The 25,493-nt window shown below is 43.5% G+C and overlaps 1 protein-coding gene across 1 annotated transcript in view; it reads right to left on the reverse strand.

Moving 5' to 3' along the window:
- Positions 1–25,493, reverse strand: part of LOC122938069 (polypeptide N-acetylgalactosaminyltransferase 4-like) — an 83,821-nt gene that overhangs the window by 6,623 nt on the left and 51,705 nt on the right. Inside the window, exons 6-9 of the mRNA XM_044293351.1 lie at positions 9,151–9,268; positions 7,298–7,474; positions 5,661–5,792; positions 2,785–2,895 (exon numbers count right to left, since the gene is read on the reverse strand). Of these exons, the coding sequence (XP_044149286.1) occupies positions 2,785–2,895; positions 5,661–5,792; positions 7,298–7,474; positions 9,151–9,268 (538 nt within the window). The remainder of the gene's footprint in view (positions 1–2,784; positions 2,896–5,660; positions 5,793–7,297; positions 7,475–9,150; positions 9,269–25,493) is intronic.

The following is a 25,493-nucleotide window of genomic DNA, read 5'->3' on the forward strand; positions in this document are numbered from 1 at the left end:
TTCTCCATTACGTACTATAAAAATTTTCAAGAGGTCCTAGTCCCCCACTTCCGCTCCATGTGTAACCACCTACTGAACGGTGGCCACCTCCCCCCCCAATCGCTTTCGGCCCACATTACGATTATTCATAAAGAGAACAAAGATCCTCTAAATTGTGGTAGTTATCGCCCAATCTCCCTCCTTAACACGGACGTAAAGTGGTGGGCTAAGATATTGGCTCAGCGAATTCAGCGGATTCTCCCCGATATCATCCATAGGGAGCAGGTTGGGTTTGTCTCTGGCAGACAGGGGAACGAAAATACCGTTCGCCTCCTTCACCTCATGAATTGGGCACGGAGCACTTCAACTCCACTGGCCTTGCTCAGTACAGACGCGGAAAAGGCCTTTGACAGGGTCAGTTGGCAGTACATGTCTGCGGCACTGTCAAAATTTGGCTTCCCTGATCAGTTTATCGCGGCTATTTTCTCTTTATACTCGTCCCCCTCTGCCAGAGTCAAAGTCAACGGCACTCTTTCCCCTGCCTTTGCCATATCCAATGGCACTAGACAGGGATGCCCCCTCTCCCCGTCCCTTTTTGTCATAGTTATGGAAACGCTGCTATGCAAGATTAGACAGGACCCCGCAATTGAAGGCATCAAGATGGGCTCTTGTATGCATACCACCGCGGCATTTGCCGATGATCTATTGATTATGACCACCAACCCCACGATTTCTTTCCCACGGCTCCATTATTTGTTCGAAGAGTTCGGGTGGATATCTAACTTCAAGATTAATTATAGCAAATCCATGGCCCTGAATGTTTCATGCAAATCATATGTAGTCAAGGACCTTAAACGCGCCACCTCCTTTGCTTGGGCCCCCCGTGATATTAAGTTTCTAGGGATACGAATCTCGGCTAACCAAGATGACCTATTCAGTCTGAACTATGGCCCCCTACTCAAAGATATTAGAACACATCTACAGTCCCTTAAACTCCCCTTCATCTCCTGGATGGGAAGGAAGAACTTCCTTAAAGCCTTCATTGTACCCAAACTTCTATATTTAATTCAGACACTACCAATTTGGCTACCCCGCTCCTTTTTTATGGAAATACGCCGTGTGTTCTCTTTGTTCATGTGGGCAGGCAAGTCCTCCAGGATAGCGTACTCAATATTGACAAGAGAAAAGAGATTTGGGGGCTTTGGTATGCCCGACATCCAAACTTATTACACAGCGTCGCTCCTGAACAGGTGCTTTTCTCTCCTCTCACGCCAACCCCCGAATCTTTGCGTACAACTGGAACGTGCTCTTCTCACCTACAAAGAAGGACTTATCCTATGGGGAATCCGCACATGCACCCCGAATAACGCGTTTGCCTCTCCCATTTGGAAAGGTATGCTGGTGGAATGGGCCAAACTGTATAAATCCCGAGACATCAGATTCCCTAATATCCACCTCCCCCTACATCTACTACAGAACTATATCCACCCCGATATACTCAGACCCTCCGGAGTCTGGAGCATACTATCTGACCTTACCTTACAAGATATAGCTTCCACGTCTGGGGACTTGGCATGGGACAAGATTCAGGTTCTGCCAAAGGTTAAAGCCCTCTCCTTCCTTTCTATTGGGGCCTTTAGCCGAGATGTTAAAGCCCTCCAGCTACCTTCCCCCGCTGATGATACACCTACTTGGCTAGAAAAGAAGCTTTGTGTTCCCGAGTTACCGAAAAAGCCCCTCTCGACACTCTACAGGGAGCTGCTCTCTTCTGCTCCTCCAGCACTGCACTTTATGTCTGCCTGGGAAAAGGAGCTCACAATCCAATTGACTGAGCCGGAGAAGGCCTTTATCTTAGCCCATTCACATGGCTTCAACCGATGCATCAAAATTCAGGAGAATTCCTACAAGTTACTGACCCGCTGGTACAAAACGCCAGAATTCCTACATAGGCTCAACCCTGACATTCCATCGCAGTGCTGGAGGTGTGGAACAGAAGTTGGCTCTTTGTCACATATATGGTGGTCTTGTAGTAAAATTCGCCCCTTTTGGTCTCAAATAGAGAACACAATTAACCGGATATGCGCCTCTAAGGTACGTCTGGATGCAAAACTAGTACTCCTCTGGTGTCCCAACGATTCCCTTACTCCTGCCAAAGCTGACCTCCCGACCATGCTTCTTACTGCAGCGCGTTTGTTGGTACCCCTCCTCTGGAAGAATGACTCACCACCCTCAATGTTAATGTGGACCGAGAAAACAGATCAACTGTTTAGATTTGAGGAATTGGCCCATTGGGAAACTCGCACACGTTCCAAGTTTCTCAAACTGTGGCGACCATGGGAGAAATACCGCAACCCCGAGTGAATTGGAAGAACTCCCTCTCCTCCTCTACCCACCCAATTCTACCCCTTCTCCCAACCCCCCACCCTCCAATCTTGTCTGTGTCTTTTCTTTCGTTGTTACTAAATTGTTTATACTCACTATGTTAGTAGATCTGACATGGTCTGTGAGAATATTGGCACCCATTATGCTGCTGCCATCTGCGAATGGCTTTATATTGATGCATGATTTTTTGTCCAGACCATATGCACTCTCAATAAAAAGAGTTTTGGTTAAGAAATCCAAGTACTTGAATTAGATGGGTAAATAGAGTTCTTTCATGTAATCACGCTTCATATGTGACATAAACACACATACACACGTGAAAGGCTTCACTATACATTAGCATAAAGATGACAATACACCAGTCTGCAAATGTTTGCAGGTTAGAAAACAAACATTACAGCGCGATACCTAATGCAAATCTACCTGATTGCCACCTTGTCCATGACACCCAAATAGTGAGAGATGAGCTCCAGTAGGGTTATGATCTGGTGCATTATAATCTAAGCACTCAGATGTTATGCCCAAGCTGCGGACCTGAAAAATATATATAATTCAATTAAATTTTATATTATGTTATTACACTTTACAATTACAAGTGAACGTGGGCAGCAGTGCTGTGATGGCATGGGACTGAACAATTTATCAACTTTCCTGCTCTCAGCAAAAAGTTTTTTAATTTCAAGAAACCCTTTACATAGCAAAATAAATGTAACTTTCGCAACCAGTGCCAGCCAGACAAATAAAATCATAGGATGTATTAAAAAGTGCATCAAGCGCACATGCAGAGTACAGAAATACTGTAGTTTTGCCTCTATTAAAGTCACTGGCTATACTGGCATAAAATGTGCAACGTTTTGTGGAGAATTTAAAATCTTGTGATCGATGTCCAGCAAAAGCCAAAGCAAGGTTAAAACTGGAATATCCTAAATCATATTAAAATACAGATGCACACCCTAAAAATAAGCTTTTTAGGGTGTATGTCTGTATTTTAACATGGCTCCATAAATGATAGTTTTAACCTTACCTTTGTTTCTGCTGGGTACCAATCGAATGATTTTTAATTCTTTTATTAGAGCGGAAGTTTATTGGGGGAAACTGTATAATTGAAAGGAGGCTCTAGAACCCTGTTGGGCCACCTCCAGCCTGGAGTCAAGAAGAGATATGGTTGTCCATAGAGGCATACAGGTTCTGCATGGCATTCTGGGGCATATTTGCCCACCGATGTTGCAGATGGGCCTGAGGATCCTGCACACTTATAGATTGCTCTAGTTGGCATCCCAGCTTTCATTGGAGATGAATCTGGAGACTGGGCAGGACAAAGAAGTGTTGCAGTTAGGCGGAGACATTCCTGGGAAACCCTTGCTGTGTGTGGAGCAGTGTGTCACTTCACAGCAAAGGTAGGATTGAAGCTCTCACCACCAGGCCTCTCTATTTGAACCCAACCATCGTGGGATCCCATACAGAACTGGATTCTTCACTAAAGTCAAGTCCTCAGCAGTCCAGGTTTCCCATTCACAACACCACTCCAAATGAAGGTGAAAGTGGCTGGCTGTCAACATCAGGGCATATGATGGGCACCTTGACACCAAATGTCCTTTGCCAAATGCCTGGAAATAATATGGGAAGAGATAGGGGTGTGTAATGAAGACGCCAATTGTGTCTAGATGGTGGATAAAAAAAACTGTGGGAGCTGTTCATAACTGTCTACAGATTAAATGATCCCCCTTTTGTGGTGGTCTGTCTGGGCCATCCAGAACCTGTTCACAGTGTCAGAAGGCTGAGATAGTGGGCAATCCATCAAAATGCCCACCCTGCTTCACTCTGTTTACTGATGCACCCCCCTTTCAAAATCTGTCAAATGGGGAAAATGTCTTTGAGTGTGTTGTAAAGGTATGTCTAGTAGCCAACAATCTCTCAAAAGAGGTACACTAATTAAAAGTAAGTTATAAGAACTTTTTTTATAAGGCAGAGGGAGAAACATTTTATACCCTCTTGGGGCAAGGTCAGTGTCTTTACATCTGTAATAAGAATCTGCCTGAGATATAACTGCATGCAGAATTTTACAGCAATTTGACATTTGTGGCTGGGTGAATTTTTGTCATTGAGTTTATATGAAGGGACAGTACAGAGACCTTTGTAACAATCTTTTTATACACAGACCCTTACAAAGGGGCAATGCTGTACATCTAGGGGAAATAAGGTTTAAAAAATAAAGTGGTTTTATGGAACGCAAAGCCACCTTAACATGCATGGCGGAAGTCCGGTCTTTAAAAATTATGCCCGCTTGCAAGTGCAGAAGGCTTCATAGCTGCTGGGTTTCTTCTGTTTGGACACTGTCATTTGCTCCACACGTTCCTTCTTGGCGCAGTCCTGGCTTTTACCTGCCAGGCCACGAACTGAAGCTCTGTCTCCCATTAAAAACAAAATTCTGCTGTGTCTCCCTGCCCCTAAGAGCAGAGAGAAGTTCAAGTGGTCCTAGATTCCTTCCTTGAAAGATAGTATCACAAGATGGTAGTCACTGAGGTGGTGGAAATTTGAATTTGGCACCAGTATATTATAAATGTAAATTATAAATTAATAAAGCCCTTAGTTGGTAGTCAATTTATAATTTACATTTATAATATACTAGTGTCAAATTTACGGGGTCAGAACAGTGGAGCGCGGGCCCCATCAAAGAAGGCCAGGGAGATTGAGTATTGGGAGCGCTTGCTGTGCTTCTTCCACGCTCCTGGCAACCGATGCAAACTAGTGCGCGCTTCCATAATGGAATCGCTAACTAGTATTCGCTTTATACGCATTATCGGTATATCGGCAAGGTTAGATGCCGATACCGGTAATGTACAAAAGCCTTAATATCGGACGATAATATCGGTACTTCCGATAATTGGTCGATCCCTAATTAGTACTACATTTTTTGGTATAGGTAATTGATTTAGTAAGGATTTTTCTCATAAGAGGCATCTGGCATCTCGCTTCATGAGGGGTTTTGTCTTCTAGAACAAAACTGTAGGATTATATTTTGGGCTTGATGGACCTGTGTCTTTTTCAATGATTAGAGCACAAATAGCCATAGTTATTATATGAATAAGTGTAACAAATACATATGCTCCACAACTGGTCACATTCCCAGTATATTGCCACAGTATCTTACACATACATCTGTTTTCTGTCATTTTCTCAACCAAAACAAACAAAAGTTGCCTTTTAAAAAAAAGTTACAAAAAACAACATAAAAATATAATTGCCGACATAAATTCTATGAATGGCATATATCAGAGCATCATAATCAGTATACTTGCCGCTCCATGCCAACCAGGACGATCTTCTGGGACATGTAGATCTGGAAAAACATTTCTCAAGTACCAATCAAAATTCTTGCACTGTAGTCGTTCTCTAATTATTTTCCGATCAGAAATATCTCCATATTTTTCCTAGTATAAAATATTAAACTGTAAGTAAAAGATCCTGTAAATTAATTTCATATAGCGTGCTATCATTATTATTTTTTACTATTTATTAATACACTATGAATAGGAGTTTTTTTATGGGTCAAGATCAGATACGCTTGCATGATAACAGAATAGTATGATGCGACTGAGCTTTTTGGCATCTACCGCATTTAAGAGTTTTTTTTTCCACACATACCTAGTACTGCTCTGGCCCCTTTGTTTACATGCAGTTTCAGTGCTGTAGGGGCATCTAACAACATTCTGTGAAGTTATTCTTGTGGGTGTCAGTCAAGATTGGCTTCCCCCTCCCCTGGCTTGGTTCTCTTTGCTGACAGATCTATCTTCTCGTGCTGCAGCTCTTCCCAGTAGACATTCTTTCTTCTGGTAGCTCTCCTTGCCAATTAAATCTAGCCGTTTCTTCCATTTCACCTGTTCCAGTCCAGTAAACCAACCTCCATCCTGTTATCTTTCACTGTGACTGTAATTCCTCTTCTGCTTATTGGGTTATAAAAGCTAATGCTAAGCCATTCTGCCTCCTGTAACGTGCAGGGGGGTTGTTACCTCCCCTCTATACCCTTATTGCAGACTACTACCAATTAATTTATAACTTCTAGTAGAAATAACACAGGAAAGGTACAATATAGAGCCATAAGAATAGATGCTCTATAAGTGTTATTACATGGCGAATACGTGAAGCTATTAAAACAAGCATGTCAGGAGTGGCGACAGGTCCTCTTTAATAAGGTGGCAGCCCACTACCAACTTTCTCATGGTAGAAGGGCTTTAGAGCTTCCTTTTAGCATTTTTATTTTATCATATGCAATGAATAGGGCATTTTAATGAAGTATTATTGCAATGTACATCCAATAAAAATATTCTTTGTTTTCTTATGTACATTTTTCTGCTGTTTATTCTTTTGGTCTAACTTCTCCTGCATTCTAACATGCTGAGTAGCTTACCTGTTCTTTCCCTCCCCTCAGAGCTGGAGAAGTGATTTCACAGTGAAGCAGGCCATACAACTCACTCACTCACCTACTACTTACTAGAGAGTAGAGATGGAAATTGTGGGGCATTACATACCATATGCATCTTTGGGGCTATATGTGCAGGACTATTTTGTATGCAGGGGAGGAAGGAATTAACAAGAGCTAATGCATCTTTAGTGATGCATGTGCTTAATGTCCTGCTGGCCACCCAGAGAAAGTAAAGAATCTCCTCCAGATAAACGAGTAAAAAACTTTCAAAAAGTTTTAAATCTGTGGGATAATCCCTTTAATTGATTCTGTGTACTTCTGGCTAAATGTTTCTTGTAGTATATGACAATCCTTATGATGGGCGTTTTAAATCCCTGTGTTTTACATAAAGTGTAGTAATATTTAATCAATCACTAAGGTATTTGATCACTGAGCCACCCTACTATTGCATGGCATAGGTTTATAATACCTTCAAACTTAATATTTGTTTTATATATGTGATGTCCTCTATACCTTTCTAGCCGGTGGGTTTCTGTTGTAGAAATGTTCCTTATAATCATCCATCCACACTTCAGCAGCACGAGCAGTATTCTGCAGGAAATTTGGTCTAGCATAAGGGGCCTTCTTGGGAAAAACATGCCCAACATGAGAACAAGGGTGGATCTCAAGAGTCCCACCACACTGCCAAACCTGTAAATGTTAAAGAATATGTGAAATAAATATAAATAAGGCCATACAGTGACATACTCAAACAGAATCCCCGGCACGCCCTGTCTTTCCTGTTAATCATCTTTATTTCAGTTTACAGCATACATTAGGACATGATTTGGCCCATCCCAACCTTCCTTAACTATATATATAGCAGCTGAGGAAGGCTGGGATGGACCGAAATGCGTCCCTACGTAGCCTCTCTAGGATCGGAGTGCTGGCTTCTTACCATTTCCTGTATACAATGGCATACATTGACACCGTTATAAAATGTATATATTTGCTTTGTCAGTGGCCTCATGTATATAAAAAAAAAATGCAGCATGCAACTCTTTTCTGTACATAGGGACATAGATTGAAAAAACAAAACAAAAAAGTCTTCCTCAAATTTAACCCTTAAATTTACATTTACAAAAGGCAGATACGCTGTGAAGGGTATTAGCGATTGTGCAACAATCAGCCCGTGTGGCTGTACCCTTCCAGTATACCTACCCAAGGAATGCTAAATGCATACTCTCGCCATCCACTGGCTGTATAGGACTGTGGATATGTATACTATATTTACAAGGAGTGCCTTCCAATACATACGCTGAATGTACAATCTAATCTATAAAAGTGTCCTGACATATGTATCAACTAATTAAAAAAAATCTAATGAAAAGAACTGTACTCTTTCAATCAGGCTGGATTCACACGTTTTGAGTCTTACATCAGAGGTGTACGTCTGGAGGACTTAAAATGCATATGGCTCAAACGTATACCACTTTATAGGCGTACAATGGGATACGTCCCCACACAGTCCCTCACTACTTTCCCTTCCCACTAAATTCTTTTGCAGAATTTAACCTATTGCAGAGCCTCCAGCTGCACTGCTTATGGTAGAAGGGCTTAAACTGTCACAGAAGCTCTCTGAGGCATCAGTTGATTGGAGGCTGGTGAGGGATGCCATACAGAGGTATCCTTCACCCATAAGCCAGTATGGCCACCATTAAACAGATTTGTTATACAGGACCCTGCAGGATGGGATAGTGCGGTCTACTACACTATTCCATCCTGCTTTTTTGCATTATACTGAAGTATAGCAGCTGGAAGGGGTCAAATAGATACTCTTTTGACCTCCGTCTGACTAATGGAGCCCTATGGAAATGTTTAATGTGTACGTCTGGAGGTTCCCGATGTACATGCTAATTGTGAGGGGAAAACGTAATGTGAACCCAGCCTTAAATTGACTTGTGCTCACAGTATAAAGCAGGATAAAAAATGGCCTTCATCCCTAATGAAGCATGGTTGAGGAATGAAAAACGGGTGGGGTGAAAAACAATGAAGGTAGATACCACTGTGAGACAATTATTGCTCATTGTCGGCATTGTCACATTTTGATGCAAACCACTTAGAAAACACCTGCCGTATCCTGTTTTACTCGACCAACCTGTTAACATAATGCAGACTACTGTTTAAAACAAGCCTTTGTATCACATCTCATTTTCTTAGCTGCCTGTGCTAAATGAGAAAAGTTATCAAACAGGAAAGGACACTACTTTCCACAAGTCCGTTCCACTTATCTGCTGGTATTCAGTGTTTGCATAGGCCAACAGAAGAGAATATGAGGACTACATATAAAATGTTCCTAAACCTAATAGGTATACGCTGATACATACTCTGAATGAAAGCTCCAAGTTTTCACCACCCCAGACTTCCATGCCCATGTCGTAAGTTCCAAGGTATTCAAAGTATTTCTTGCTTACAGCAAACAATCCACCGGCCATAGTTGGAGACCTGAAAACATAAAAGTAAGTAAACATCCAGAGAAGGAATATAAAGAACATACTCCAATCACAAATGTAAAACTATACTGTCAGTCCTCAAACATTCCCACTAAAAGCAGAACAATGTTATACCGTACAGTAATGCTATCTGCAGTCAGCGCCTGCTGTCTACGCCACATTCAAAGTTTAGGTTTAGTTACCGTTTAACTAAACAGGCAGAGCTTCTAATACCTGAACCACTTCACCAGTTCAATGGTGTCCTGGTCTTGAAATCTGAATTTTACATGGCTTTGTCATCAATACTGCATAGGATTATAAACCATGTTATTTGAGCACCTTGTTGTATTTCTTCAAGTAAAAACAAAAACAATAAAACAACAGGCAGTGGAGGTTGTGAAATGTATTTTCTGACTGACATGCTAGAAATGCCATACATGGGGGATATAAAGCCCATGAGCTCCACTAATTGCTAAAGCAAACGGGCAACAGTTCTCCTCCAATTAATGTTTTTCAAATTGCTGAGTCTCTCATTGAAACTTACCATTTAGTTCTAGGAGTCTATAAATGTACTCTACACAAATTAAATTTACAAATGGCTGTAAAAAAAAATACTAAATGAATGGCATGTGGCCAAAGAGCAAAAAAAGCCCAAGCATCTTTAAATCCTATATATAAATGCTAAAAACCAATGTCCGAGCAGGTACAGTAGGCCCCCTCAACAATGCTAATAGGCATAGATCTGCATACACAAAAGAAAAGAACTGATGTAGATGTGCTAGGGTGTTACTACATCATGTAATGTACTAAGCTGGCTGCATGTAGATATGGTGAATGAATCTGCACAGGCAGGGCGCCATAGGTACGTACTGCTGTGGTAGCCTTGAGCCTAAGAATCAAGGCTTTCAAAGTGAATTAACGGCTCCCTTGATTTCTCCACGGGAGAGCCATTCATCGAGCCTTGGGAACACAGAAATCCTAGGGTTTCACTGCTCAGATAAATTATCAAAATTGACAGCAGGCTCCCAGCAGCAATGGCGCCTGCTCATCTTTTGGAAGTACAGTTATGGACATTTGCGGGAATGGGTTTAAAGAACTCAGTTGAGTTATTTTTAGAGATTCTCTAGTGAATGGTACAGAGCCATGCCACTGGCGCAAGCTCAATGTGGTGCCCATTTTCAAAAACGGCTCTAGATCTTTCTGAGGAAACTGTAAACCAGTTAGCTTAACTTCCATTGTGAGAAAAATGTTTGATGGACTTATGGCATTATATACAGGAGCACATGACCATAAATAATATCCTAAGTGACAACCAGCATGGGTTTACCAAGGACAGAAGTTGTCAGACTCAGGCTACTTTCACATTAGCGCTCGGGGCTCCGCTTGTGAGTTCCGTTTGAAGGCTCTCACAAGCGGCCCAAATGGATCCGTCCAGCCCTAATGCATTCTGAGTGGACGCGGATCCGCTCAGAATGCATCAGTTTGGCAGCGTTTGGCCTCCGCTCTGCTCAGCAGGCGGACACCCGAACGCTGCTTGCAGCGTTCGGGTGTCCGTCTGGCCGTGCGGATCCGTCCAGACTTACAATGTAAGTCAATGGGGACGGATCCGTTTGAATTTGACACAATATGGCTCAATTTTCAATGTAAAGTCTGGACGGATCCGTCTAAAGCTACTTTCACACTTCACACAATTTTTTCTACAATATAATACAGACGGATCTGTTCTGAACGGATCCCATCGTCTGCATTATATGAGTGGATCCGCTCTGAACGCAAGTGTGAAAGTAGCCTAACCAGACTTGTTTTTATGAGGAGCTGAGTAGAAGACTGGATAGGGGGGCAGCTGTGGATATAGGGGGGATTTAGTTGACCATAGCAACCAGATTTCACCTTTCATTTTTCACAGCTCCTTTAGAAAATGAAAGGTGCAATCTGATTGGTTGTGATGGGCAACTTAGCCAGTTCTACTTTACACCAGTTTGATAAATCTCCCCCATAGAGTTCTTGGACTTTGAAATAGCACTTGGCACTGTCCCCCATAGATGTTTAATAGGTAAAACAAGGTCTATAGACCTATAAAGTATAGCTTGTAATTGGATTGAAAACTGCCTGAAAGTCCGCTTCCAGGGAGTTGTGGTCAATGATTCCTATTCAGAATGGTCCCTGGTTATAAGTGGTGTAACCCCAAGGTTCACTGCTGGGTCCACCATTATAGGTGTAGGGGGGCAATATCCTACAGCACTTAGTTGTGGAACTGTAACTCCCAGCATGGTCTACTCCTGTCTAAGAAAGTTCTTAGAATATCCAAGCAAGTGTTTATGCTGAGAGTTGCAGTTTCCCCACAGCTGGAGTTCCCGGATATAGAGCAGGGGATTTATAGCACTATTTCTATTTTTGCAGATGACACTAAGCTATGTAGTACTGACTAGTCTATGGAAGATGTCCATGAACTACAAGCTGACTTGAACACTCGGAGTGATTGGGCATCAACTTGGCAAATGAGGTTCAATGTGGATAACTGTAAAGTTATGCATCTTGGTAGTAATAATCTCCGTGCTTCATATGTCCTAGGGGATGTAACACTGGGAGTCACTTATAGAGAAGGATTTGAGAGTCCTTGTAGAGGGTAGATCAAATAACAGCATACAATGTCAATCAGCTGCTTCTAAGGCCATCAGGATATTGTCATGCATTAAACGAGGCATGCACTCGTGGGCAGGAATGCAATAATATTACTTTATAAAGCTTTGGTGCGGCCTCATTTGGAATATGCAGTTTGCGCATTAAAAATTCTTCATTGATAGACTTTTATGGCGTATCCACTATATGTTCGAAAAGTACTCTTGTTGGGGGTCTGACCACTGTGTGAGTGTTCAGCTGTTTCTGTATACACCATCGACTTTAACTGAGCGCAAACAAGATTTACTGCAGACACACATTAAAAATCTGCAATAAAAAAGTGACATTTTTGGGAAGGTTTTTCCAATGTTAAAGGGGCGATCCAATACTATAAACTGCCCCCCCCCCCCTATATGCTGGGCCCCTCACAGGGAATATACTTACCCTGCTCCATGCGCCGCTCCTGGTCCCCGCACCGCCACTGCTGCTTCTCCCCGTGCACAGATGAAAACATCCAGTGTTGGGGTGAGGGAGCAGCCGATGGCAGGCGGGGACGGTGACTAGCCTTCCTAGCATTGCGGGTGTCACTAGTGAGGCTTGTCCCTGTCCTCGCCTGCCATTGGCTGCTCACCCCCCCCCCCCCCAAACCCTGGATGTTTTCATCGGCGTACGGGGAGAAGCAACAGTCATGGTGCAGGTACCAGGAGCGGCACAGGGAACAGGGTAAGTATACTACCTGTGAGGGGCCCAGCATCTGGAGGGGGGGCAGTTTATAGTATTGGATAGCCCCTTTAACATTGGAAAAACCTTCCCAAAAATGTCACTTTTTTATTGCAGATTTTTAATGTGTGTCTGCAGTAAATCTTGTTTGCGCTTTAGTGGACACGACTCCATTTTTAACCCCTCAGTGACATCATTTTAGCCTTAAGACCCAATAAGTTTTTCTCCCTTTGTGTTCTAACAGTAATACAATTATTTCTTCTAAGTTTTTTTATTTTGCGGAATTTGTTGTAGTTTTTTTTTTAGGAACCATTTGGGGTTTCTATATATTTTTTACTAGATTTCCTTTCCTCCTGCAGCCTGTCAGCTCTGCAATCGCTCCCCCTCCTCCTCTAGTCTGAAGGGGAGGGGCAGCTGCGTTAGCTGCTCATAGCTCTAGTTTGGTAGCTTTGTATTGTTTGAAAGCTGGCATTCCAAGCTTTCAAACAATACCAGAATGACAGCATTATTTTCAGTACAGGGGAAGACATCACGGTTATAAAACCGGGATGCAATTAATACAGCTGAAAGTAAAAGCAGGTTTTACCCCCAATTATTCCCGACTTGATTTCTAACAGTGATCTCTCCTATTGAGCTTGGGCTAATTCTGTAATTTTGGAATGCCAGCTTTCAAACAAGATGAGTACCATGCTTGTAGCTGCTAACATTCAGTAGATAGCAGCAGCTAAAGCACCCCCCCCCCCCTTCTGCCCGAGCCCAGCTCCGGCAAAACAGTTAAAGGGGTATTCTCATCTGAGACAATAAGAGCATATCGCTAGGATATGCCCCCATTGTCTCATAGGTGCGGGTCCCAGCGGTCTAAACGGAGCAGGCAAAGTGGTGGCTGAAGGACCACGGTCCGGCCACCACCAAGCGCTCTCCCCATAGAAGTGAATGGGAGAGCACCACACTGTCACAGACGTTCCTGCGACAGGTGGCAGGACATCTGTGAGACTGGCAACACGTGGTTTGATCGGACATGTTTTCCTTTTGGATCAAATTGCAGTTGTGTTGTTCCTGGTGCTTGCCACGCCTTCTATCCCCAGGTGTTGCTATTGTAGTCATTTTACCTTCTCAATTTATTGTTGTTTCTCCCACTATGTTGTGCGGTTTATAGCTTCTGTTGAACTTGTGGTTAGCTTGTGTTTGGTTCTCGGCTGAGTTCCTGGTGCTACCAAAGCTTCATTGAAGATAAGTGTTTCCGTTCCCTTTTGTATTTTGTTTTGATATATATGTGTGTGTTGCCTTTCCCTGTTGTTTGTCATTAGGTGGAAGGGAGAGTCCTGATCGTCCTTCCCTTTGGAGGAAAATGTAGACTCAGTCCTGACATTAGTTCCAGGGTCCTACAGGGTGAGATAGGATTCTAGGTATCCGGTGAATGAACTTGCCTACCTTTGGGGCCTGTTCATACTGGTAGTCTGTCAGGACTAGAGTTAGGGTTTTCTCTAGGAGGTGTCCATCTTCCTTCCCTAGTTTCCAGGCCTTATTCCAGTGTCCACTTTCCCTTCTATGCTCTGTGTGGTGTTTTCCTCCCACACACGAGCGGGACATACGTATGACCGGCCACCGCTCCCATTCACTATGGGCCTGATGGAAATAGCCAAGCCAGTACTCTGCTATTTTTGGTGGCCCCATGGAAATAAATGGAGGGTGGCTGCGCATGCACAGTGCGCACTCCTCCACTTTCGGGGTTCCGTTTAGGGGATAGGTGCAGGCCCCAGCAGTGGGACCCGCACCTATCAGATAATGGGGGCATATCCTAGCAATATGCCCCCATTGTATCAGATGAGACAACCCCTTTAAGTACTTTAATACACTGTCATATCTGTGCACTTTTGGGAACCATATCCTGTGTATCCAAGTACTCTGTTTATATTTGTATATTATATATACCTGCTAAGTTGTAGTAGCAGGTGAATCTTCAGCCAGATTCAGAAGCTGGCTGCAGAAGGTGTTGTTCCAGTTTGACATGTTAAGATGCCAATCTGACACTAGCGCTAACCAAAGATATCTGAGCTGCTCATTGACAGATTTGCAACTCACTGATATCCAAGCACTACAGAGCTCTCCATTGCCTGGTTTTATTCATTTGATGAGTAATAGATGTGGTATTCGCTTAATTATATTGTGAGTGCAGAATATTTGTGTCACCGTTTTTTTTTCTAATTAATATTTGCCTCCAGAAATAGACTACCAGGCCTGAGTTTATCATTGGTATCATGCCTGTAGTTGTGCAACAGTTTTAATGTTTCCTATTGGTAGTGTTATTCTATGGTGCCCAGCATGTGTTACCTGTAGAACAGCTACTCGTCTAATATACTTTAAATTACAGTATCCATTTCTGAAACCGTTCAGTTAAAGCGGACCTGTCACTAGGGATGAGCGAATCGACTTTGGATGAAACATCTGAAACGTCAATTTGCATAAAACTTTATTCTAATAGTGTGCGTAGCAGGAGCTCCATACAGTATTAGAATGTATTGGCTTTGGCGAGCCGAAATGATTGCTTTGTGAAGTCTCACGAGACTTCACGCAATAACTTCATAAGTTATTTCTACTGTAAAAAACTATTTCCCAAACTCGGGTTCGGTTCCAAGGTACAAATTAATTTATGAAGTTATTGCGCAAAGTCTTGTGAGACTTTGCGAAGCAATAACTTCGGCTCATCAGAGCCAATACATTCTAATACTGTACGGAGCGCCTGCTCCATACAATATTAGAACAAAGTTCATGTTTCATCCAAAGTTGATTTGCTCATCCCTCAGGGGTGTGGAATAAAAAAAAAAACAACAACTACTTGTCGAAGGACTAAAGTGGGAGCTCGATGTACTTGTACCTCATGACAATCTACTTGTCCCGATACAAAAAATAATTTTAAATCAAAACCATATTTCAATGCACCGCCACTCTTCCTTATGCAGGGAGGTGGCTGGCTTGCGTTCCAGTCTTTGTGGTGTGAAATGACTCTAAGTTTAGTCCTCGTTCACACCAGATGATTCTGTCCAGAATGCACTACATCGTGGCTGGCTCACTATGTTGTGGGGCAGGAGGGGGTGTGACGATCCATTGAATGGTCAGTTACTCAGCAGCATTATACTTACATGCGCTGTGGCTGCCCGGCGCTACTTCTTTTTGTAACTGACAGGTCTCTGCGGCACATTGCTATAAAGCATAAGCCATGCGCCGCACAGACTTGTGAGTTACAAGAAGAAGGAGCGCCGGGTGGCCACAGCGCATGCAAGTATAATGCTGCTGAGTAACTGACCATGGCAGACAGCACTTCAGTAGCATCCTGGCTGCCATGGTAACTGATCGGAGACCCAGCATTACATTTCTGGGACTCCGATCGGAATGGTCGCTGCCACCAATGGTGGAGGGGGAGGGCGCCCTGCCCAACAATGATTTTAATACTGGGGAGGGCGCCCTGCCCAACAATGATTTTAATACTGGGGGGGGGGGGGGGGGGGGGCGCACTGCCCACCAATAATTTTAATACTGGGAAGGGGGGGGGGGGGCACACTGCCCACCAATGATTTTAATACCAGGGCGTCGGGCGATACGATTTCCACACCCTTGTCCCTACCCGTCACCTTTTCTTACGTCTGTTTTAGTAAATACTTGCATTCTCCCCATCCCCCACAATAATTCTGGATAATCTCAAACTGGTGTAAAGTAGAACTGGCTTTGTTGCCTATAGCAACCAGATTCCACATTTCATTTTTGACTGCTAGTTTGGAAAATGAAAGGTGGAATCTGATTGGTTGCTATGGGCAACTAAGCCAGTTCTACTTTACACCATTATGATAAATAACCCGATATGAGCCATTTCTCCCTTTATTATTATTAGCCTGCAATAGCGATCCATTTGGGTGTTACCAGATGAGGGTGTGTCCCTGCACACTCAAACTGGCAGCACTAATTGGATAGTATCAGTCTGTACAGGGACACACCCTCAATTAGGAACAGCCAGTTGGACCTTTATTGCAGAATGCTAGCAATGCATTCATAAACTTATAGCAATAATGGGAATAATAGTGGAACGGCACAACATTGAGTCATAAGAAAGATGCTCTAGAATTATTATTACATGAGGATTGCAAATAGTTACTAAAACAGACATGTTTTACTCCACTATAAGCATTTTGGTTCTGCCAGTGCCAAAACCCCAATCCAGAGGGCACATTTTCAAAGGAGTTGGCACACATGCACAATCACTCTCCATTAAAGGGAACCTGTCACCATAAAAATATAAAGTAAATCAGCAGGTTAAAGGGAATCAGTTACCATGCATGCACCATCGGTTCGGAAATTGCAGCAAGCAGCAGGGCTGTACTGCCCATGCGCAGAACAGCAAAGCGATGGCACATGTGCAGTAACATGGGTCCGGACAAGACTACATCACTGCTGGGGCAGCCAAGAGTAAGTAGTGTGGATTACAGTGCAACAGTGAAACCCTTGTTGCACCAAGCTGAACATTTGCATATGAAAAAATATGAATTTCTCTGAAAATGCAGGAAACAATCTGGATGGGAGAAAAAACATTTTATTCAGGGGACCTGGGCACACCTAGAAATTCATTTGGTTGGATATCAAGATATGAGGTAATAGACTGCCTTTAAAAAGGATTAATATCTAGTCAATGACAGGTCAGCATTCTTTTATCATTCATCACCTGTAATTTTCACAAAATGAGAGAATTATTAGAGGACCGGTCACCGCTCGAGACAAATCTACTTTGGTAATTAATTGTATTACCTGTTCTATAACAATCCAGGAACATCTGTCGTGATAGCTCTGAATTGTGCCGCTCTCTACACATTCTCACAATGTCTAATTAGAGATAATTGTGTAAGGACACACCCTGTCAAAAGGGGAACGGTAACACCTAGTTGATAGTGTATATTCATAAATGTCTAGAATGACAGAGTTCCAAGAAACAACGCTCCACCACTGCCTTTTTTTATTCTATAGGGAACATATATAGTTACTGTCAGAGGCATCTCAGCGAGATGGTGGATTTACATGTGCCAAGGAGCTGCCAGTTATTGGGAAGGAAGCGTTCCTTCAGTTTGAGAACGAGCAATCACTATATCGCTGGTCCTCATACAGCTGCGTTGTTTCTGGGCAGCAGAGCCAGAAGTCCAGAAAAGATAATTTCCTGCATGAGCAGCTTGACCCGATGAGCGAGTGTTTCACTTGTTCATCAGGTGATCGGCTGGATCTTTAGGGCAGATTATTGGGAACGATAGTTCACAGGAACGTCCATCCCCGATAATCTGCCCGACTATCAGGACGTGTGAACCCGCCACAAGATATCAGAGAAACAATGTTCAGTAGGCAAGTTGTCATTATACTTGTGCATTTGCTATGGGTACTCCCCAGGATTTGCTCCAACACTCCACAGGAATTCAGTCACATTGTCAGCATGTTTTATATTTTTATTTTATCTTGGATAGGGGGTATTCACGCATCCTTTTGTATTTCGACTTCCGCAAAATATGGATGACATCTGTGTTGCATCATATTTTTTGCTAACCTATTAAAATCAATGAGTCTGTGGTCCGAGAATAGGACATGTTCTATTTTTGGCAGAATGGACTTATGGATAGAAGTCAGCCCCTGCCCCATTCACTTCAATGGGACTGAGCGTGATATTTATATACAGCGCTGTGCTTGGTAAGCATGGAGAAGACCGAGGGGCTCACAGGAGCGCTGCTGCCTTCTCAAACAGCTGATCAGCAGGGGTCCCAGGTGTCAGACCCCTACCGATCAGAGTATAGGTCATCAGTATCAAAATCCCAGAAAACCCCTTCAATACCTGGTGGTCAGTCTTTATAAATCACAGGAACAAGCTCCTAATCTGCATCCTCCATCACTGGATACATAACACTCAGCAAGTACAAGGGATAATTAGCCACAAGAAATCTGATGCGTCTCAAAGAAAACAAGCAGAATTGTAGAAATCTAACCTGTCTGATCTAGGCTTGTCATAATACTAACATTTTACACTGTCCCTGCTGCCCTGTGCTTTGTGCACACAGCAGAAGGAAGCTTACCATGGCAGCCATGGATGGCTGCCATGGTAACCGATTAGAGCCCTACGATTTCCCTGCTGGAGCTCTGGTTGGAAGCTGCCGCTGCCACCAATGGATATATTGAGGAGGGGAGGGGATCCTGTCACCACTGCGCCACCAATGAATATAATTAACCCATTAAAACAAACGTAGGCTGCCGGTGCCGGCCATATCACACAGCCATCACCCGGCCTCAATGACAGGGAACCTGAGGGGTTAATTGACGTGGATCGCCAGCCCTATCATTGAGGCCGGGTGCCGGCTGAGTGATACAGCCTACATTTGTATTTAGGGGTAAATTATATTCATTGGTGGTGCAGTGGCCACAGCCCCTCCCCCCTCCTCAGTATTACATTTTCATTGGTGGCCAGCGGCAGCCGTGTCACAGTGGGGAGGGAGGACGGGACTGCCTCCTTCTCCACTGTGCTGCCGAGAACATGGTGTGCGCCCATGACAACGTGCACCATGTTTTTCTAAGGCTACTTTCACACTGGCATTTCTGTGTCCGCCTGTGAGATCCGTTCAGGGCTCTCACAAGCGGTCCAAAACGGATCAGTTCAGCCCCAATGCATTCTGAATGGATAAGGATCCGTTCAGAAGGCATCAGTTTGGCTCCGTTCCGCTCTGGGGGCGGACACCAAAACGCTGCTTGCAGCCTTTTGGTGTCCGCCAGACGATGCAGAGCCAAACGGATACGTCCTGACTTACAATTTAAGTCAATGGAGACGGATCCGTTTTCACTGACACAATATGGCGGAATTGAAAACAGATCCGTCCCCCATTGACTTTCAATGTAAGTCAGGACGGATCTGTTTTAACGGTATACTTTTTTTTTTTTTTTTAAGAATAATGCAAACGGATCCGTTCTGAATGGATACAAGCGTTTGCATTATCGGTACAGATCCATCTGTGCAGATACAAGACGGATCCGCAAAGAACGCAGTAGCGATACTAGGCTGTGCAGTAGCGCAGCCCAGTATTGGAAAACAGCAATTCCTGGTATCGTATCGATCCGGGTACAAAAGTATTAATTGGGAATCAACAATTCAATACCCGGCGCATCCCTAGTCTTATCACAGTTTCCCTTGATAAAAGATGGTGCACAAATCCTATGACCTGACATACATGAAATACTGTAGTGGGATCCACCAACAAAAATCTCACATTTTGGTCTCATAATGAATACAGTCCATATATGCTGTACTGCTTTCAAAGCTCCAGAATTATTACATGGGGAATGCATGTAGCTATTAAAACAGACATGTCAGGAGTGGTGACAGGTCCTCTTAACCCCTTAGTGACCAGCCTGTTTTGGACCTTACTGACCAAGCGTTTTTCTTCCTTTTTTAATCGACGCGTTCCAAGAGCAATACATTTTTATTTTTCCATCTATATAGCTTTATGAGGGCTTGTTTCTTGTGGGACAAGTTTTATTAACTCTTTCTGGGAGGGAGATGAGAAAAACAGCAATACTGCCACAGAATTTTTACGGCGTTAATTTTTTTCTATAAATAACATTATATCTTTATTCTCTGGGTCAGTACGATTACAGCGATACCAAATACATATAGTTTTTTAACGTTTTACAATTTTTTTGCAATAAACCCTTTATTTTTTTTATAGAAAAAAATGTATTTGCATTGCCACTTCCCAAGAGACAAAATATTATTTTTTTTTTATACGGAGCTGTGTGAGGGCTTGATTTTTGGGGAACGACTTATATTTTTCATTGGTATCATTTTGGAGTAAATGGCGCTTTTTCATCGCTTGTTATTATGTTTTTTTGGTGACAACTAAGAATAAATTTGCAATTCTGTCTTTTTTTTTTTACAGTGTTTACCGTAGGAAATAATTTACATGATATTTATGTAGTCCGGGTCGTTACAGACGCGGCAATACCAAACATATGGAGGAGATTTTTTATTTGTATTTTGCATTGAAAAGCGCATTTTGAATAACAATTGAATAAATTTGTTTTTGTTTTTTTTACTACTTAATAGTCCCACACGGGGACTATAACAGACAGCTTTTTGATTGCTTTTAAAATGCAATGCACTATCCCAATGCTATTGTGACATTGACCAGCAGGCTGCACCAGAGAGGTGCAGCCTTCTGGAAATTACTCAAGGCTGGTCTGGGGCCTACATCAGACCCCAAGGCAGCCTTCACACACATCGGCACCCCGCAACCGCATTTTCAATGTTTATTTTAATTTTGGGGTGCAATTAAAATTTTTATACTTTTAAAACTTTTTTTCCACTTTTTTTTCACTCTTTAATTAAACGTTCCCCTAGGGAACTTGAACATGCAATCATTAGATCGCTTCTGTCGTAGACTCCAAAGCATTAGCATTGAAGTCTATGGGAAATTTGCCATGTTCCTATGGAGCCCCGGCATGGGCAGGGTCTCCATAGGAACATATCTGTGGCAGCCTTGGATCCTTCAGAGGGACCAAGCCTGCCACAAGGAACAAACGTCTCCCCGATCACCACTAGGGGTAGCCGTTCCAGGCCTGGGAGTGCAGTGGTCCCACGTTTTCAGCACAAAGATGCCATGGTCACATTCCACAATGCCATCTGAGAGGTTAAACATCTGCGATCATCATTATCTCCCCGGTGTCTTCTATAATACACAGCAGGCACCTGGTGGCTATGACACTTGTTCTGCTCTGGAGTGGGCGCCATTTTAAAAAGACAACATTCACCATATGGCCATTACAATGTCATCAAGGTGTTAAAACCGTATCTAAAAACCTGATCAAAACCTGAGTACTGGCAGCCTAGTAGCACCGTTACAATGGATTCAGAGGTCACCGATTAGCCATGTATGGTACCAGCAAAGTGAATGAGAATATCTGAATTTCCATGTACATCCTGTGTAAAAAAATAAATAAATAAACCACACGACGCAAACTAATCTTTGAAACCTGAAGTATGTCAATTTACCCTACCGATATAACCTTTTGCAATGGAGAGGGTGAAATCTGCTGGCTTTTTCACAGCAAAAACCACATGTAATGCATGTGGTTTTTGCTGCAGAAACACAGCCCAAAAAAAAATAATGCAGATTTTTCTGCTGTATTTTCATTCACAGGTGAACCGAGCCTTAGGCCTATTGCACACGAACGTATGCCCTCCGAGACATATGGTCTGCGAGCGGGCCATATGTCCCAGAGAAGCATTGATCGTGCGCATGGGAGCGCACAGCATCATAGATTACAATAGATCATAAGATAATATAAGTGCAGGACAATAGCCCTGTGGGCAGGGCCGGTGCAAGGATTTTTGCTGCCCCAGGCAAGATAAAAATTGCCGCCCCCCCCTTTATCAGATGATCTGCCCATATCATGACATCACATATGTTCCACCCCTTTCTCAGCATTTAAATTAAAAGAACTGCTATGTCTCCCTTAGAGTTAATCAAGCTTCTTGTAGCCATGTCCCTGACAGCCGCTAGAGGTGCTTCCGCGATTCTCACTGTGAAAATTACAGTGGGAAGACGCGGAACATAGTTTTGAATGCGTGCGCATGCGCATTCGCAGCTGAGAGGAGGATCGGGGAGAGGAGTTCCCAGTGCCGGTGCTGGAACTGGGTAAGTGGCTGAAGGGGTTTTAACCCCTTCAGCCCAGTGGGAGGGGGACACGAGGGTGCCCCACTCCTAACAACTATATAGTGCCAGGAAAATGAGTTTGTTTTCCTGGCACTATAGTTCTCCTTTACCACCAGTACTGCACAGTGTCTTTTCTCTGCAGGAACAGGCTATAGACACCAGTACCACTACATTAAACTGTACTGGTTCTGGGACTATATTGTCCTTTTAATGTGAGGTAAATTAGTTTCCAATGTAGTATTAATAACTAAACAATTAAATAATAAACATATTGCATTGTCTACTTACAACCAGGACAATAAGATGATCTGGTCTCTGGCTGCAGTCTGGCTCTGGGGACTCCCTCGTCACTCATTCTCCCCCCTCCCTCCCTCGTCACTCTCATTCTCCCCCCTCCCTCCCTCGTCACTCTCATTCTCCCCCCTCCCTCCCTCGTCATTCTCATTCCCCCCCTCCCTCCCTCGTCATTCTCATTCCCCCCCCACTCCCTTGTCACTCTCATCATTTCCTCCCCCCCTCCCTTGTCACTCATCATTTCCTCCCCCCCCTCCCTTGTCACTCTCTTCTCCCCCCGCCCCTTGTCACTCTCATTCCATTCCCCCCTCCCACCTCTAGTCTAGCGTGGCCGAGCTCTGTTTGGTCCGCGGTACAGGAGCATTTGTTTCCTGTACCCGGCCGGACTGAAAGGAAGTGCACACTAAGTGAGCACTTCCTGTCAGTCTGGCCGGGTACAGGAAACAAAAGCTCCTGTACCGCGAACCGAACAGAGCTCGGCCACGCTACATTAGAGGCGCTTACCTCCTGTCAGTCCCTCTCTCTGGGCAGTCCGGCAGCCGCCCGATGTGGGGGAGGGCCCGATGCGGTAATCTATGATGCTGTGCACTCCCGTGCGCACGATCAATGCCGCTCATGGACCGTATGTCTCGAATGGCATAAGGTTGTGTGCAAAAGGCCTCAAGGTTATGTTGGTACGGCTAAAATCTATGGCAGAAAACACTGTAGCACACCTGTAGCAGAATCAGAAGCTGAAAACAAGTCAGATGGTGGCAGATTTGTAATTTTGTAAAGAGTATGTAGAGGTTGAGGGTATGTTCACACTGGAAAAATCCATAGCAGAATTAGTAACCAGGTTGTTCTGGTGGCAGATGTGTAATTTGGTGGCTTTTTGGTTGAGGTTTCTCTGCTGCCCCATTGACTTCTATGGAATCCACAATCAAATCTTCTTCTTAAACATGAACATGTCACTTGTCAAGTGCTTTTCCAATCAGCTACTAAAAAAGTAAAATTTCTACACTACTCAAAAAAGTAGGGATATTTGGAAACGTAAAAAGTTCACACTACAGTGATACTATATCATAAAAGTAGGGCATTTAAGCAGAATCATGCAATGGTGATTTCCTCATATCAAACAATTTATTGGAACGAATGCCAACAACAACGGTAGCTATACCCCCACAAAAAAAAGTAAGACGTCTCATGCTGTTCACAAGTCGACTTAATGCCTTCTGAGGCATGGAATCCCACTCTTCGTTATAAGCCTCTATACAGCGAGTGAGCTGATCCCATAGGTTTTCAATGGGATTCAGGTCTGGAGAAAGTGCAGGCCACTCCATTTGAGGTAGCTCAGGCGGGAGAATCTGTCCACAGGACAACTATTAGTCTTGTACTCCACGAATCAGGCATTTATGGAAGCCATTTTTAAAAGCAAGCTAGAAGGCTATTTTAACACTTCCGGTGTGAAACTCTGGCATGGCCGTTTTGGCAGACAACAAGCAGGGGGATGGGCTGGGCACAAACCGCAGCATGCAGCGGTTTACATCTGGCCGATTCTCCACTTATCTGCCAGAATGAGTACAGATCCGGAGTTCACCACAAGATGTAAACCATTGGTGAGGCTCAAAAACATGAGGGCCAGATTAGAGAGTTTGCCAAACGACATCTAAAAAAACCTTCACAGTTCTGGAACAACATCCTATGGACAGATGAGACCAAGATCAACTTGTATCAGAGTGATGGGAAGAGAAGAGTATGGAGAAGGAAAGGAACTGCTCATGATCCTAAGCATACTACCTCATCAGTGAAGCATGGTGGTGGTAGTAGTGTCATGGTGTGGGCATGTGTGGGCTGCCAATGGAACTGGTTCTCTTGTATTTATTGATGATGTGACTGCTGACAAAAGCAGCAGGATGAATTCTGAAGTGTTTCAGGCAATATTATCTGCTCATATTCAGCCAAATGCTTCAGAACTCGTTGGACGGCGCTTCACAGTGCAGATGGACAATGACCCAAAGCATACTGCAAAAGCAACCAAAGCGCTTTTTAAGGGAAATAAGTGGAATGTTATGCAATGACCAAGTCAATCACCTGACCTGAATCTGATTGAGCGTGCATTTCACTTGCTGAAGACAAAACTGAAGGGAAAATGCCCCAAGAACAAGCAGGAACTGAAGACAGTTGCAGTAGAGGCCTGGCAGAGCATCACCAGGGATGAAACCCAGCGTCTGGTGGTGTCTATGAGTTCCAGACTTCAGGCTGTAATTGGCTGCAAAGGATTTGCAACCAAGTATTAAAAAGTGAAAGTTTGGTTTATGATTATTATTCTGTCCCATTACTTTTGGTGCCCTAACAAGTGGGAGGCACATATGCAAACTGTTTTAATTCCTACACCGTTCACCTGATTTGGATGTAAATACCCTCAAATTAAAGCTGACTCTGCAGTTGAAGCACGTCTTGTTAGTTTCATTTCAAATCCATTGTGGTGGTGTATAGAGCCAAAAATTTTAGAATTGTGTCGAGGTACCAATATTTATGGACCTGCCTGTATATAGCTATCCATTGTATGGACATGTCCTATCCCTTGTGAACTAGATTAGACATTAATCCCATGACTGCATCAGACAAGAGAGGATAGGTGGGTCACTAGGACTGCTTTACAGGAGAGTTCACACTCACAGATGCACCTGTCATGTGCTTTTTAAAACAGACATGCTAAAGCTAGTTAACATATTTGCATAAAATGTCAACCAACATGTCTAAGTGAATATGACAGCCTTGATCTGCAGCTATTTTCCACTCTCCTACACAGAGAGTCAGAGAATTCACAGTTTGGGTGGAGTGATGATTACATGACTGCTAGAGTATGACGACATTGACCATGCACTGTGAAAAAATGTCTAG

Source organism: Bufo gargarizans, chromosome 5 (genome assembly GCF_014858855.1).
Source record: "Bufo gargarizans isolate SCDJY-AF-19 chromosome 5, ASM1485885v1, whole genome shotgun sequence".
NCBI lineage: Eukaryota > Metazoa > Chordata > Amphibia > Anura > Bufonidae > Bufo > Bufo gargarizans.